Source organism: Lepidochelys kempii, chromosome 11 (genome assembly GCF_965140285.1).
Source record: "Lepidochelys kempii isolate rLepKem1 chromosome 11, rLepKem1.hap1, whole genome shotgun sequence".
NCBI classification, from domain to species: domain Eukaryota; kingdom Metazoa; phylum Chordata; order Testudines; family Cheloniidae; genus Lepidochelys; species Lepidochelys kempii.
The window spans coordinates 42260470-42277191 of record NC_136390.1 but is presented as its reverse complement, the minus strand read 5'-3'; the positions used below and the strand labels follow the sequence as shown (position 1 = coordinate 42277191).

General features: G+C 42.9%; 2 protein-coding genes across 2 annotated transcripts in view; one reads left to right on the top strand and one right to left on the bottom strand.

Moving 5' to 3' along the window:
• Positions 1-1081: 1081 nt before the first annotated feature.
• SCRN3 (secernin 3) lies at positions 1082-15192 on the bottom strand. The gene is made up of 8 exons (XM_073305891.2): positions 15089-15192; positions 14411-14582; positions 13341-13522; positions 12259-12458; positions 11269-11481; positions 7476-7638; positions 6932-7112; positions 1082-4509 (listed from the first exon to the last, which is right to left on the bottom strand). Exons 2-8 carry the CDS (start codon positions 14579-14581, stop codon positions 4354-4356), a joined length of 1266 nt encoding a protein of 421 aa, XP_073161992.2. The 5' UTR covers position 14582; positions 15089-15192; the 3' UTR covers positions 1082-4353.
• CIRSR (corepressor of RBPJ and splicing regulator) overlaps positions 15040-16722 on the top strand; it is a 45156-nt gene continuing 43473 nt past the window's right edge. Inside the window, exon 1 of the mRNA XM_073305889.2 lies at positions 15040-15326. Within this exon, the coding sequence (XP_073161990.1) occupies positions 15255-15326 (72 nt within the window). The 5' untranslated portion in view covers positions 15040-15254. The remainder of the gene's footprint in view (positions 15327-16722) is intronic.

The window sequence follows — 16722 nt, the reverse complement described above, 5'->3', positions numbered from 1 at the left end:
GAGACTATTGTTCTGTTCTCCTACCTGAGTTAATGAGGTGGCCAGTCTAGCTGTGAAATATTTTAAGTGACTCAACTCCTGTTTATTGGCTTCCTAGATTTGGTGAGTTCTCCATTCAAGAAATTGGCCTGTTAAAGTACTGAATATGCCCATTATCAGCTTAATAACATGGCGTCTGTTAGACTCTTTTGTATTTAAGCTTAGTTAATTATGGGTGAACATCCGTTTTGGCAGTATCCATACATAATTTGGCAGAAGTTGGACCAAATTGCAGAAGGATAATTCAAATATTCCATAGAATGAAGCACTGAGCTCTAACTTTTTTCTTGTATGTTTGTAGCCCTTACCAAAGGAAGCAGTGGAGAAATGGGGCATTTGTACTAGGTTTCACAATAGAAAAATATTAGATAATGTTTTTCAGTGAATTGTTTGTAAATAATCTTCTGCCCCTAAAGTTTGAAAATTAAAGTGAGTGTGTGGGGGGAGGGGTCTCTAAACCAAATATGTGCAGAGGTTGCCCTCTAGCGGACACTCTAGCTTTCAGTTGAATATAGTTCCTTTTCTCCTTCCCCTATATTTCGGCCAGAATCTTGTCTGAAAGAACTAAATCCCAGGGTCCATGACAGCAAAATATAATAATATCACTTCACCCACCTCCAGAATCTAGCACACCATCTACACTATATATCACTTTAGGCCAGGAAGGGGAAAGCATGTTAGAAAATACAGGGGAATAGCTGAAACGTCACTGCCCTGTTGGACTCTCGGCTGCACACATAACAGGACATCTCCACTCATTATGATCAAGTAGGAAAGTAATCCAATTTATGACTTGGTATAATGTAGTGGTGAATCAAGCACTATAATGTGAAAAAGTAGTTCTTACTTCACAATCCTACCCACCACAGTCTTGGTGACTTAGGCTTGAGCTAAGTTCTGACCCAACAGCTTTTTTCAGCACCTGAGTTTTATCATTAAGCTGCCCATTCAAGTGCCCTTCTGGGAGGTGTGACAAGATCACAGCCCAAAGTGGTACGGCTGCCAAATGGCTCGCTGTCGAAAACAGACATTCAGTAGGAGCTGAGGTGGAACACAGCAAATCACTTTATTCAAAAATATCCTCTGACAGTTTATGAACATTCTTTGTATTACTGAACCTTCAGGAAATCTTGTGTTTTCTATGTCTGTGCTAGCAGAGTCACTGTCACCTTAATCAAACTTCTATAGAAAATGTTTTACCTACTGGCATTACTCTTAACATCTGTGATTGCTAAACCTAAAAGTCTGCATGTAAAACTTATCTTTTCAGTTTGCTTTGTATACTTGGCAGCACTCCACTCAGTTTCAATTTCAACTTTTGTTTGTGGGCTCTTTCACACAATGATGATGGAAAGGATATAGTTTACAAAAGAGCAACACTAGATTTGTAAAACTACAAATCAAGGTGTCTGGCAGGTGGAGTATCTGAAATAACTTAGTTCTTGAAATTGACTACATAAAGATGATCACTTTGATGGAGGCAGGGGTGATACAAAGTTGCTAGAGTTCTATAGCTCTTTGTATAACTACTACATACTGGATTCTTGATTTCATACGAAAAGGTGAGGACTCTAAGGCCTTGTCTACAATGCCAAGTTTTTTTTGACAAAAGGCAACTCAGAAGGCCTTGAATAGACGTATGTAGAGACCAAAGAAGGAATAAGGGTAACATGATGCACCCAGTACTTCACTCTGTTGACATTACTAGTGTGTGATAAAACAAATCAGTATAGAGCCATTGGAGGGAGAGGTGACCTACTCTCGGGACCGGTATGCATTATACATCAGATGTAGCCCCTACACTCTCAAAAAAACTGCGTAATCACCTGATCAACATCCTATACAGCAAACAAGAAAGATTAAGAGTGAGCTCTCAAAACTGGATACTCTCATAAATTTCTCCTGCTGATAATAGCCCACCTAAATGGATTTGTCTCATTACAGTTAGTATGGCAACCCCCATCTTTTCATGTTCTCTGTGTGTGTATATATATCTTCATACTATATTTTCCACTCCGTGCGTCTGATGAAGGGGGTTTTAGCCAACGAAAGCTTATGCCCAAATAAATTCGTTAGTCTCTAAGGTGTCACAGGTACTCATTCTTTTTGCTGATACAGACTAACACGGCTGCCACTCTGATACAAAACTATTGTAAGGCTTTCTGGAGGGTCTGTCATAGCCAGAATCCTGATCACAATTTCAGACCCTCTGTTTAATTTCTAGGATTATAAAAAGTGTGTTGATCACTTTTCAACAGCTTCTTGCCATGGAAGTGGTGTTATTTCAAATACTTCACATTGTGGGGGAAGGCTCAAGTCGTGTCCGCCCCCCCCCCCAACACACAAACACTTAGCAGGTGGTATTCACAGTAGTTGTAGGATAAGAGGGTTTCCTCTGCTTGGATTTTTCATGCCACTACTAGTGGCTTTTCCTCCTAACACAGGGAAATATTACAAGAATGTTTTCTCACAGTATTTTGCTGACTAAAGTAGGTGTTGGTTGCTAAATAATTAGATGTTAGTCTATCTCTATACAATTTTAATATAGATGAAGAATTGCAATTGGAAGTGTGACCTGCACTCTATTTCTATTACACAGACTAAGTTATAGGCACAGAAAAGCAACAGTTTTAAATGGAGAAAATATACAAATGGGTAGAGTTCTTCAAATTTACCCAGGAAAAGTGTTTGGTTTTTTTTAAAAAAAATACTTGTATAAATCGATCTGATTTCTGTGCTAATACGGATTGCCTGATGTATTTAATGTGTTATTACCTGCACTTACTAACCAGTTACAGAAAATTTAAACTGATTTTTAGTATGCCAGTAGTATCACCAGTTATTTTATACATTCTATACTTCAGATACTTTTAAGTACTTTCTCTTTTACAAGTCTTCCTTACCTTTAGCTTGATTCTGTATGAATGAAGTCAGAATCCTGCATTTATCCTTCCAGTCTCTTGCCATGAATACGAAGGTAATGTTACAAATTGATCATGACTTTAATATAGGATCAAGGATTTAGCTTTGCTTAAATCACGCTTTAATAAATTAGCAGCTTTGGCAAGACAAGTTATGAATAACAAGGCGTTCATCTAAAGAAGAAAAGTTTAGTCTCTCTTTTTAAAACTGTCATGCTGTAAGAGTAGGCACACTTCAGATCTTTAAATACTCAGACCTATTATTCATTGTACTTGTGTGTTTTAAACAGATGATTCAATAAAATGATTGTTACGAAAAACAGTCCAGTGCTGTCTTGAAAAGTGCACTGGCAGAATTAATTTCAAAGTAATCAGAGAGTAGTACATAAAACCAAAACACTTCTTTCTAAATAAAGGTTAGCAAACATATAAGGATGCTAAATCTTAAATGTTTTGTGGTAACTGGCAGGACATTTTGTATTGCTAAGATACCAAACACTCATTACCTTAATGGAACTTGAAAGTCAAAGCCATTTTAACACATTTCAGTCCAACTTACTTATTGGAAAGTTGAAGCTGTAATTTGGTTTTAAAATGGCAGATTACTTTAGACACACTCCTACTCAATGTGTTAATTTGAAGGTTAACTTGTCATTCACGCATTGCCACTTGCACAATTAAGTGTAAAGTACATATATCCTATTAAAGTAATACTAGATAGACTATAGCTCAATCCTAGCGTACAACTGTCATGAAAACTCTTACTGCTGACAAGTAAAATATTTTTCTTAGTGTGGCAATTGTACAACTGGAGGATTATTAGCAGAGCGTTAAAATAAGTATTGGTGCTGCGATATTTGTTTTACAGGAATAAATTAACCTCAAAGGATAATGATACATAATAGTGGCTTCTCCATTTCAGAGAGTTCTCGCTTGTCCATTTTAATTCAGGGAGTGAAATTATGCTGTGATGATCAACTTGAGTAACACTTTTTGAGTATAAAATCTACATGCATATTCATAGAGTGAGTTGTTCAAAACCAAGATGCACCGAATGAAAATCTTAATCATAAAATAACCAAGAATTTCAATACCTACTAGGCATTTTAATATTTAATTGTTAATCAAGTTGGTTCTTACTGGCATTTCACCTAGTTGTCATATTCTTTATCTACAGCCAAGTGTCATTTAAAGGCAAAACTATTCCCTACCTTTGAAAACATTACTTATTTGATCATTATCAAAAGCCCGTAGGCCAGCATATATAAGATGCTAAACACCTAATCATCAATGGAAAATGACTTGTCCAAAATAAGATTTGATCCCTAGAGCCATACAACTACAAGGGATCATGATCACCAGGACCAAATTCCACTGCATTTGATTTATACTCTTAAGCATATGTGTTGATTTCCTCTTCCACACACTGTGAAAAAAGGTTAACAGCTTGGTTAACATCAAGACATCCATTTTGCAGGATTGATTCCATCCTGCTAATTTTCTCTTTCTCCAACTTCCGTATCTGTTCCAGCATCTCTTTACCTTTATCCTACAAAAACAAAAGAACACATTTTCGAATGAAACTCTAACAGCTCTGTACAGTTTAAAACAAAGTCTTGCTATAGTCAATCATCTTTCTACTTAAGCTCTTATACCTGTGCCCATAACAACAATTTGTGATAGTAGTGGGAATCAGTGCTGTCCAGTTTGTGTAGGTTACATAGTGTTCTTGCTCAGATGCTCTGTCCCTTATACAGTATTTGTCTCATCTACCTACAAGTTCCAAACCTTTTGTGCGAGGGGCTTGAATGGTAAAAATGAAAAGTTCTTCAGTGCTTTCAGCAGCAAAACGTATTTGTGCAGAAGTGCCTTTTTAGAAATGGGTGTGGGTGTGTGTAGATTCTGAATAGCCCTGTCTTTGGATGGCATCTATTTTTGGACCAAAAGTTTAAATAAATTCTAGGCTCTACTTCAACAAAACCAGTGACCTTTTAGAAGTCAGCAACTAGCCTCCTTGCTCCACAAAAAATAGGCAATTCTGCTGATGAGGAAAACTAGGGCCTGTAATTCTCGAAGGTAGTTCCAAAAAGGAAAGCTGTAATGTAAACGAGGATTGTGTTTTCACATCATAGTCTTGACCCACTCTGAGCAGCCTTAAATAAAACAGTGATAAAAGCTTGAGCCCTGTCTAGGCTACTGTCTTGCCCATTGTTGTCATCAGCTTATCTGTGCTGATGGAAATTAGGGCTCCCACTCTAAACACAGCCACAGTGTGGCAGAGCTGTATGTTGTACTAATGCAGTAAGCATGCTTTGAAATCCTCATCTGTGGTTGGTGTGCTGTACTGCTCCGCTGCTTCAAGTTTCTTCGGAGGATGCATTAGTGGGACACTGTCTCCAGGAGCTACAACTGGAGCCTGACTAGAGATGGTATGAAAAGGAAGGGAAGACAACTGGGCTTAGGAGTTAAAAACACCAAAGAGAGGAAACAGAAGAGTCAGGACATTCAGAAAAATGCTTGGCCTGATGTGACATCCTTGGGAGTTAGACCAAAGGAGCTGGCAGGAGTGATAGGGAGGGCCCACCCAGAGAGAAGCCAATCACACTACTCTTGGTAATAAATACTCCAGGATTTCTATATTTAGCATCTATTTTCCAATAATACTTGGTGAAAACTAGAGGTCTTCATCTCCCTCAGAATCAAAACATCCCATAATATTCACCCCCCCTTCATCATTTTAGTCGAATTAGCTAAGGTAGCAACACCTGCAGTGTCTTCCCACAGAGGGGGCTGGACTAACTCATCGACCACCTATAACCTCTAAAATCATGTTCTCTCTCCCACTTACCCTGCTTTCAGTTTGAGTGGGATATTAGAAGCAGAGCAGTGGTCAGAGGAATGTAGTGCTTCCTAACTCTGTATTTACACAAAACTGGCCTCCCTGCAGCTCCTCTCCACTCCCCTGCCATGTCCACTGTGCTACCTAGCTACAGCTTCTCCCATAATCTGGCCTGCATGGCTGCAGCTGCTCAGCATGTGCCTGCTCGGTAGCTGCAATTTTAAAACCTCCTTCCCACCCATCTACCTGTTGCTGCTCCCATATACATTGCTCCAAGGAGTGCACCAACCCAGTGTACTTTAGACCTGGTTCTATCGGTTACAGGGCTTTATACTGAAATCCTTCCGGTGAGTCTAAGCAGACTCCAAACCTCAGCCTTTTGGTAACTGGTGAGCCTCATATTGGCCTACATATACCATTGGTCACAGCCATTTATGAAAAATACGCTAATATTTATTACAGCAAGTGCATGGTACCACTAGCTAATTTAAACTAAAATCCTCATCATTCAACATGCAATCTGGAGCTCAGGCAGTACCATCGCAAGCTATTATGATATTAACTCAAAACAGTGCTGAGCACATTGATGCACTTAATCACTGGTGTCCAACGTGGGGCATTCCAAGGAGACTTACGAAGAAAAGTCTGTGACTTTTAAACTGAAGTGTTTGAATCAATCCTGTCACTACAAGGAAGTGGTAACAGGCACCCCAACCCCTCCCTTCAGACCCAAGAGCAGCACTTGTGATTGCTGGGAGTGCTCTGACCAGGGGCCATTCCTTCCATGCTGGGGCTGTTCAGTAGTACCCCCAAGGTCTGGCTGGTGCAATTATAGGAGTTGAAAAAAGAGTAGTCTGGCCTGCTCCATTCCAGGCTTTGAGAACCCTAGGCTTAGCAGGACAGAAGTTTGACTGGCTGTGCCTGAGCCTAGGGAAATAGTTGAGGGATTGATGGTGGCTCTTTGGCATTTCTGAAACGTGTGCATACGAGAGGCTGAACAGATTGCCCACTGGTGCACTACATAAATATTCTTTACCATCCAACAAACTGGAGCCTTAAACAGTATCACATCTGCAAACCATGAGTGGAGTGAATAACCCAAATCACCACCTTGCACTGAAATCGAACATACCTTGAAGGTTTCCATAACCACAGCAGCACTTTCATGTTGCTTATAGAGCTCATGTCTTCGATCTGGCTTAGTCAGAAACCGTGGTTTCTTCTTCACTGGATCATCATGACCAAATGTTGGTGAGCTGGTTTTTAGTAACTGAGTAATATTTGGCACAAAAATAAAAGGCTTAAAAACAGATCTAGGGAGAGGAAACAGAACACAGATTCATTGATATAGTTTTATTAAAGGTACAAGCAGAACGCATTGTATTTTCCTTCCATTTATCCCCTCTACTTCCACTGGAGAAAGGCTTCAAATAACTCTTAGCCTTGTTTTAATTACTCAGATAAAATGTGTATGAAGTCTCCCCACATTTTCATCGATGTTATGTATGTACGTAAAGGAGTAATGAAACCCTAAATTATGACATGCATTTGGCTCTCACTACATTTTGGGACTTGTTTTAAAATAATAAAATGAAACTAATAAGCAAGTAAATGACACCATCTTATAACTTAGAAAACATTTGCTAACTTTTCATTTTAATTAGTTATTGTATCACCTGTCAGGGTCTGGAGTTCCTGTAAAGAAATGAATACAAGGGAAATTAGGCTCCTGAGGTAGAACGGAGACCATACTTCCAGTTGTCATAAATCCTCCTTCCATATTAATGCCACTCTCTTTATCCCGAAGAATTTCCATCATTGTTTCAGAAGTTATATTGCCTGTTTAAGATACAAAACAATGAATTTACAAACAAGACTAGTAGTGACTAAATACCAGCTACTCTAGAACTGCATGCTTTACTCCTCACATTTTTTCAAAGGTAATGTTCATGTTAATATGCTGTGTTGGCAAAAAGACCAACTGGTGCAAAACAAGGGATATCAGACTAGCTTCTTACACGGTAGTTAAAAACATGAGAGGGACACTTTTTAGCTCTGTCATGAAAGCAATCAATCCTTCAGCCCACATACATAGTGGAATAAGCCACATGTTTAAAATAGCAAATAAGATTACTGTTTTATTTTTATCTTTTCTGATAAGTAAATGACAATGAGATATTGCATTTATGACTCAAGTGCTATAACAAATGTATTTTGGACTTCCAAAGTATATGACAAATAATAAGCCCAGCAAACAGTTCAGATAAAATAACTTTTCAGATGAAAATTCATAGTTCAAGATTAAAGACTAAACTTCCTAAATGCTGTGTGGGAGTTAAGCAGACAAATCACAGTATTGCTTACTGGTATTATCTATGTACAAATCCCACTAGACTGCTTTGAAAATGTAAAACTAATGACAACTGTATGTGGATTTCCTGTGCACTGCTTTGAAAATGCAACTCGAAGAGATTAAACTGTTCCTTACTATTTTACTTCCCAGGTAATTTATATTTCAAGATGACCAGCTGAAATGATGCACTAGAGAACAATCAGTTTTATATCTTGAATGGAATGGAACCACACTAACGTAGCCATTTGTGAAGGGCTATGTAATACTGATCAGCAAGCACCAAACTAAAAAAGGCAAACTTGAGTTCAGCATCCTTGTGAAAATAATTTTCTTTCTGAGACAGGGTGAATGGAACCCCTTCATTGGTATTGGCTGTTCTTGTGAAAATTCTAAAAGTAAATTATTTTAAAGTAGTTAATGTTCAAATGCTGTCTCTGTTTTTTATATACTGTAGTGGTTTATGTGAATGCCTAGTGATGTACTGCCAATATTTTAACAAGGGCACCTACAGACATTTTTCCTCCAAATGCAGTACAACAGGTGAGCAAATGCTAATATAAAAGAGAGGAACCGTTAATCTATTAATTGTTTTTTCCATTTTAAAGGGATATTGGCAACTCAAAACCTCCTACTCTTGCTATGTTTTCCTCATACCATCTCTCAGTGGATTAGGATTTCTAGTTTAAATGGCCTTGCCATTTCTAGTTGAACTAAGAAAATCATGAAGACTGCTGCTCAGTGAGAAAACTTAAGCTGACTTGTCTAAGTTTCCCTGTAAATGATGCAAGTTGCAACCCATGTTGCGCTTCAAGTATTGCACATGGTTAATTAACCATGTGCACTCTTCTCCACTGTATGGGCGCAACAGGCTGAAGGAAGCCAGCAGGAGGGATTCATCACAGTAAATGAAGGAAACGAAAGAGAGGAGGCAGTTTTCATATTTGGTCAAGGTCAGTCATTGCAAACCAAGATTAAGTGCAGGTCAGCAGCTTGTCCAGTAGGCACAATGTATTAAATTTCTCTTGTCTAGATCAGGTTTTTGATTCTCCTGGGTTCCCCATATAGTCTCTCAATAGCTACTTTTAAAATAGCTATGATATTTATATTTGTAAAGTTTCTCCACACACCGAAGATCAGTAGACTGGAAGACTTTTTTTTTTTTAAGCTATTGGGAGAAAAAGCTTGGAAGGGTAGAGTATGATAACTATGCCTTTGTTTCTGCTCTAAATTAAATAGCTTTTAAGGCATGGATTTTTAAAAAAATCTAAAGGAAATGAAACTATACCAGGCTGATAATTTGAATACCTAGGGTGATTTAAAAATGGCTGAGGTGAATGCCTGAAAATGGGGATTTCAGTGAAAATGCTGACAGAACCTTAAAACTTCTATAATACAGGTATTAAGTATTCAGAACCTGCAATTCCCAAAATGGATGCAGGATTTACATGATCACCAGAGTAAGATATCTATAGATAATTCACTAGCACGCAGTGAATAAGTGCTAAAGCTGGGGTGACCGAGCTCAAAAAAACAAAAAGCACCCAGGGATGCAATTTGATTTCCGTTTAGATTAATCATTTCAAATGCAACAGTGAATCCAGATGCTATTTTGAGATATATGCAACACAGTTAAAAGCTGCCAAATAGAAGCAGTTGGAAGAGAAGTAGTAGTTTCTCTCTGCATAAACGTGAAAAAAGTCATGTGAATAAGTTGGTAACTAAGAATTTCTTCTGATAATGCTGTAAATTCCTTTATCCTGCTTTCAGATAGGGTGTTTTACTGGACTATATAATTTTAACAGTAACATTTTTTAAATCTATGTTTTTAATATGAGTATCTTCAAGTCCAACCAAAAAAAGGTTAGATTAGGCAGAATGACTTCATATTCATATGACAATAGTGTTCAGAGGTGGGTTCAGTTAGGCACTTGTACTAATATAGGCCTTCCCCCAAGCTCTCCCAAGCTTGTATAAATGGCAGTGAATTTTTGGAAGTCTGCTTTTTTTCTGCCAAGTAGGTGGATGGAAAATAACCCATCAAATATTCCAGAACTAGTCAGTCATCAGTCCTTGCTGAGCACAGAACAAGATAGCCCTCGCTTGGTAAGCCTATAGCAGGGGTGGGCAAACTACAGCCCACGGGCCACGTCAGGTCCGTCAGATGTTTTAATCTGGCCCTTGAGCTCCTGCGGGGGAGCAGGGTCTGGGGCTTGCACCACTTCAGCTGAGAAGTGGGGTCAGGGCTCCAGGCGGCTCCCGGAAGCAGTGGCATGTCCTCCCTCCAGCTCTTAGGTGTAGGGGCAGCCAGGGGGCTCTGCACGCTGGCCCCGCCCCAAACGCCACCCCTGAAGCTCCCATTGGCCGGGAACTGCAGCCAATGGAAGCTGTAGGGGTGGCACGCAGAGCCACCTGGCTTCGCCTCCACATAGCAGCCAGAGGGGGAGACATGCCGCTGCTTCCGGGAGCTGCCTGAGGTAAGCGCCACCCGGAGCCTGCACTCCTTACCTCCTCCCATGCCCCAACCTTCTGCCCCAGCCCTGATCCCCCTCCCACCATCCAAACCCCTCGGTCCCAGCCCGAAGTACACTCCAAACCCCTCATCCCCAGCCCCACCCCAGAGCCCACCCTGCCAGCTGGAGCCCCCCAACCACCTGCCCAAGCCCAGAGCCCCTTCCCATACCCTGAACTCCTCATTTCTGGCTCCACCCCAGAGCCTGCACCCCCAGCCAGAGCCCTCACCCTCTCCTGCACCCTAACCCCAATTTCACGAGCATTCCTGGCCTCCCATATAATTTCCATACCCAGATGTGACCCTCGGGCAAAAAAGTTTGCCCACCCCTGGCCTATAGGTATGGCTGCAGTATTAAATGTTTAATATATAAAATTTGTTTATGATTTCTCCCCACCCAATTGAGAAAAATGCAAAAAATATTAGAAAACTTAAAAATAGTGAACAGCCCTTAAAAATCCAATCACTCTAATACTGTCTTCAATTGAATTATTATTGAATTAACCCAGTGTATGTACCACAGCAGACATTTTAATCGCTTGAATTAAATGGACACTGCATACTAAATACTTTGTTTGATTTGCTATAGTCAAATAATAATGGGTACCTTTGTGTTTATTCAGTAGCTTATAGCCTTCACAGTATCTGCCCCTTGAAGTTGTCATTCTGGCAGTATTTACGTAGGAATATATGGCAGCAAAATCAAATTCTTTTTCACCATCCCACCAGCCTTTGCTCTTAGCATAATCTCTCATTTCAGGATGTTCCCGATCGATCTTGGTTGTTATGGAGAGCTGGTTGGAGATATTCCGCACACCCTCTGTTTGTAAAGTGGGGAAAGAGATCATTTAGTGCCTTTTATGCAGTGATTTATCCAGTATTTTATTTGTTTACATTTAGCTTACTGAAATGTATTTTATATTTTACAGCTTTTTTGAAGTTCTCATGTAACCTGCTGAGTTCCCCTGCAGACCTGGGAATTTTTTGGCTTCTCTCTCTTTCTCCCCCACATCACACACATCCAGGCCATATCCAAATTCTGCTACTGCTTCATTCTCTGCAGCTCTGATATTCATTTTTATTTCCATTCCCACAGCCAAGTGTTTTGTTCAGGTCCTCGTTATATTCCAGCTCAACTACAATACCGGCCTCCCAAACAATCATCTTTCTGCCCATCAATTTGATCCGCTCACTCCTCTTTGAATCCTTCCCGTGGCTCCATGTCTATTATCGCATCAGTTTTTAAACATCTTTTCACCATCCTTAAAGCTCTGCATAATTCTGCCATTCTCTTGTCATGCTTTACATTGCCCATGTTCTCTCCTCCATCAGTGTTTGCTTGCACGTTCACCTCTGTGGCCCGCATATATAGTACAACCTCCTTGAGCTCATCCGTAAGCCCCTACTCTGCCTACAATTAAGTCCCTTCTAAAGACTGATTTCTGCTATTGACATGAAAGCAGCGTGGTACACACGTACCCAGAAGCTAGCTGGATCCCCCACATCCTAATGAAGCAGTTAGTATATTAAAAGCAGGGAATTACTAATGCTGTTGCAGTGGGAAGATTTAAAATCCTAATGAAGAATGTTACCCTACCTTCTATTTTCTCTGCTGCCCAGTATTTTCCTGAAGTCTCTAGTACCCAAGCCTCCTTTCTATCAGCTATCAGAAAACTGTTATGGTAGGTAAATGCCATGTGACTCTCCATACAGTTTCCTCCTTGTCCATATTTTTCTAGCAAGTCAACCATGACAGTGAGGGCATTTTCAGCTGTATCCGCTCTTTCGAGTCCAAGTCTAAAACAAAATTAAGATGTTACCTTTTGTACTTATCTTGTTTTAGAAGAATTCTTAAACATCAATATTAAAGTTCAATCTGAACAGTGAATACTGTGGTGGGATGTGTCCCTGTCTAAACCAGAAAGGGATCAGACCCCTTCACTGGGAAGAAAGGAGGAACCTACCTGAGCTCCTTGTTAAGCTGCTGGACTGTATATCTGATTGGCTGTGCCTCCTTCCTGGGAGAGGATGCAATAAAATGGAAGTGTGCAAGGGAGGAAGAAGGGTCCTAGGAGGTGTCCTCATTCACCCCCCATTCCCAGGTGGGAATTAACTGCCTGCTCTGAACTAAGAAAGAAGGGTTTAACTATTGGCAGAGACTTCTACCATACTAAGACTAGTTTGTTCTTAATTGCTTGTTTCTGGTCAACTGGAAATTGGCAAAAAAAGAAGCTGGCCTTTCTTTGTTTTTGTACATTTGTTTTATTTGAGGATCTGTGGCCAAAACTGTGACAGAAAAAGATTTGGGGAAGAATAATTACAAGGTATGACCCAGACCCCTCAAACTGCAATTGTGTGCTTGTGAGAATTTCAATTCATAATTATTCTTTAAAATAATTCTAGTAGTACTGATAAAACAATTTCTAATATCTTCGTTTGCACGGTCCATGTTAATGCTTCATCCACCTCAAAGATTCACAATGACTTTAACAGCAGTTGGAGCTGGCCTTTCTTCCTAGAAGTGTTCATATTTTAACCAAGAACAGAACAGCAGAGAAGGCAGGGTCCTTGCCTTCAGAGATATGTTCGTTTCTATATAAAAAAATGTATCTGGGTTATAACCTGAAACCAAATTCAACATAGTATATTTATCTAAATACAACTAGAGTATGTGCCAACCTGAGAAGGTCCATGCCTAGGAGTGCTTCATTATCACAGACTTCTTCTCGTCCCCACACTGCTTCATTCCCAATGCAAACTCCATGTTCATTGGCTCCCATTTCAGCACCCCATATCCAAGATGGACGACTCAAAACAACCGCATATGTTTTTTCTGCTTGCTCAATTTCTATATAAGTGCACTGCAACATAAACCAGGGCATGGGAAGTGTAATAAAAAATCAAAATGCTACTTAATGAATGCAGGGCCTGAAAGTTCTCATTCTGCTAGATTTCCTTTGTGACAGGAACTTCCAACAATAACTAACAAAATCATATCTCTAAATTCCCCCTCTTCTCCTTATCCCACAAAACCATAGACTAGTAGACTATCATTAAAACCCCCAAATTCAATAGAAATACATGTATATACTATGTAAGTGAAGTAGTATAATTAATAAAAACAAACTCTCTTTAAGGGTTCTCCATTCCTAATTTGCATTGGAAGACAAAATATCTGGTTTCCTATTCAAGTGATTAAAGGGATACCTGCACATACTTTGGATCCCCAAACTCTATCTATTTTAAAATAGCTCTCCAATCAAGGTCACAGGGTTGTTAAACATAGCGAGGGAGGCAGTTTAGCTACACATTTCAAAAGGCCCGCAAACTAACTTCTATGCTGCAGGTAGATAAGGGTCTAGATTCTCTGCTGTAGGAGATGTTGGGTATCTATAAAATAAACTAATGTGCTATTACCAGCAACCTTCATTACAAAAGGCCAAGCATTACTTACAATGGGACCCACAAAAAGTGGGTTTACAGTGAGTCAAATAAAAGAGGGTCCTCAAAAGCAGAATCTGAAGGGGTGCACTGAGCTGACACTCACTGCACTAAGTCAGTCGGTATTTCTGATGGAGGGTTATGATCCTGCTGTGCTAGTACACAGCAATACAAAACTTACACTATTTTACGTCTTGTGCTTGGCCAAACATAGGAGATTTTTTAAAACTAATGTTTAATTCTTTACTATTTTTATTGTATGGTGGGCAAGCACCCTTAGTTTCTGTTCAAGAACACTTTGCTCTTACCTCAAGCTTGTCTCCTGCCTTATGAGAAGCAGCAGGGAAATAGACTACCTCTTGCACTTCATCAGAGGGTCTATCTGAATTTTTTCCAAAAACAACCCGGCTGCCAACTGTTGCTGGAGGCAGCGCCACAAATGTGTCACAGGAGCGAGGTGCAGTGGTTCTTGAAGCCATCCTTGAAATAAATAATAACGTACAGGAATGCACTTAAAATTCAGAGCTGGGGGTGCTTCCCAGACAGGAACAGGGGCCCGAGCGCAATGACGGCATTTCACCGAGGCGTGGAGGCTGTCACACAGGTAGCTGAACGATTACTTTTTTCTGGAATAGGTCCCCGAAACACAGACTTAGAATCCACCCCCTGGGCAAGAGCGGACGTGCAGAATGGTAACTAGGGAGCCGCTCTCTTGCGGTACCGGGACGTGAGGCCGCGTTCCCTGCCCCGGGGCTAGCAGCAGCCCCCCCGCCCCATCGCTACGGCAGCGCGGGACGCTACTGCAGCCCCAGCCGGTCTCGCTGTTTCCCTCAAGAGGGGGCGGGGAACCGGGATCCCGTAGGGCCAGGCGCGCCCAGCGGGCAGGGGTGTGGGGGGGAGGGGCAATACAGGGATCCCGAAGGGGACCCCCGGGGCGGGGCTACGGGCTGTCAGGCCCGGGCGGGCGGGCTCCGCGCAGGTCTCACCTGGCGCACGCGGGCCGCCGCCCGACTCCGTGTGGGGGCAGGTGTCAGCCCGCCCCGCCGCCCGCAGGAAGCCCCGCCCCCTGCCCCGGAAGCTCGGGCCCGGCCTGGGGCAGCGGAGCGACTGGGGCGAGAGGCCTGAGGAGGCCGCGCCGGCGCCGCCGCCGCCATGGGGAAATCCTTCGCCAACTTCATGTGCAAGAAAGACTTTCACCCCGCCTCCAAATCCAACATCAAAAAGGTGAGCGAGCGGGGCCGGGCCCCCAGCACAACGCCCCGGTACCGCCCCGGCCGGAGCCACTGACCCCCGGCACAGCGCCCCCGGTACCGCCCCGGCCGCAGCCACTGACCCCCGGCACAGCGCCCCCGGTACCGCCCCGGCCGCAGCCACTGACCCCCGGCACAGCGCCCCCGGTACCGCCCCGGCCGCAGCCACTGACCCCCGGCACAGCGCCCCCGGTACCGCCCCGGCCGGAGCCACTGACCCCCGGCACAGCGCCCCCGGTACCGCCCCGGCCGGAGCCACTGACCCCCGGCACAGCGCCCCCGGTACCGCCCCGGCCGCAGCCACTGACCCCCGGCACAGCGCCCCCGGTACCGCCCCGGCCGCAGCCACTGACCCCCGGCAGAGCGCCCACTGCACCGCCGGTACCGCCCCGGCCGCAGCCACTGACCCCCGGCACAGCGCCCCCGGTACCGCCCCGGCCGCAGCCACTGACCCCCGGCAGAGCGCCCACTGCACCGCCGGTACCGCCCCGGCCGCAGCCACTGACCCCCGGCACAGCGCCCCCGGTACCACCCCGGCCGCAGCCACTGACCCCCGGCAGAGCGCCCACTGCACCGCCGGTACCGCCCCGGCCGGAGCCACTGACCCCCAGCACAGCCCCCCGATACCGCTACAGCCACTGCCTGGTACAACTCCCCTCTCCCTATATTGCCCCGCCTGGAGCAACTGATTCCCGTACAACCCCCTGGTATCGGTCTGGCCAGAGACACTGACCTCAATACATTTCTTCCCCACCCTCGCCTCGAACCCTTCTGGTAAATTTGGGCTATATATTTTTTCTCCAAAAGAAGTCCTAATTTTGATGGGGTTTGGCTATATCATGCTGGTTATTGACCTGAAGCAACTTTGAGTTTGACAGTTTTAGAGTGCAGCAACTTTGTTCTAGAAAACAAAATGTCTGAAACTGGCTATCTTAGATGCTATAACTTGTAGAGAGTGGTGAGACAGCATTCAGGAGAGTTTGGGGAATAGTCGGGCTGCTGCATGACCCTGGGGGAAGTTTTATGAAACCTTCCTTGCGCTTGCCCTAAGTAACCATGTAATCTTACTGATGTCACCTCTGCCATTCCTCCATATATACCTTGTCCACTGTTTTGTTTTGCTTTGCATCAATTCTGAAATTAAATTGTAAACATTTTGGAGCTGGGGCCCTGTATTTGAATGCGACTCCATGCAGATCCAGTTACTGGATTCAGGGATTCACTGGCAGAAATGGGTTTCAATCTGTATTGTGAGGTGCAAACCACACTTTGGGCACAGTAAAATATGGGCACCATGGTCAAGAGGGCACCGGGAGGCAGCGCAGAGGTGTGCCTTGTCGCTATAGAGTCAGAAGCTTCTCCCGGCTGGC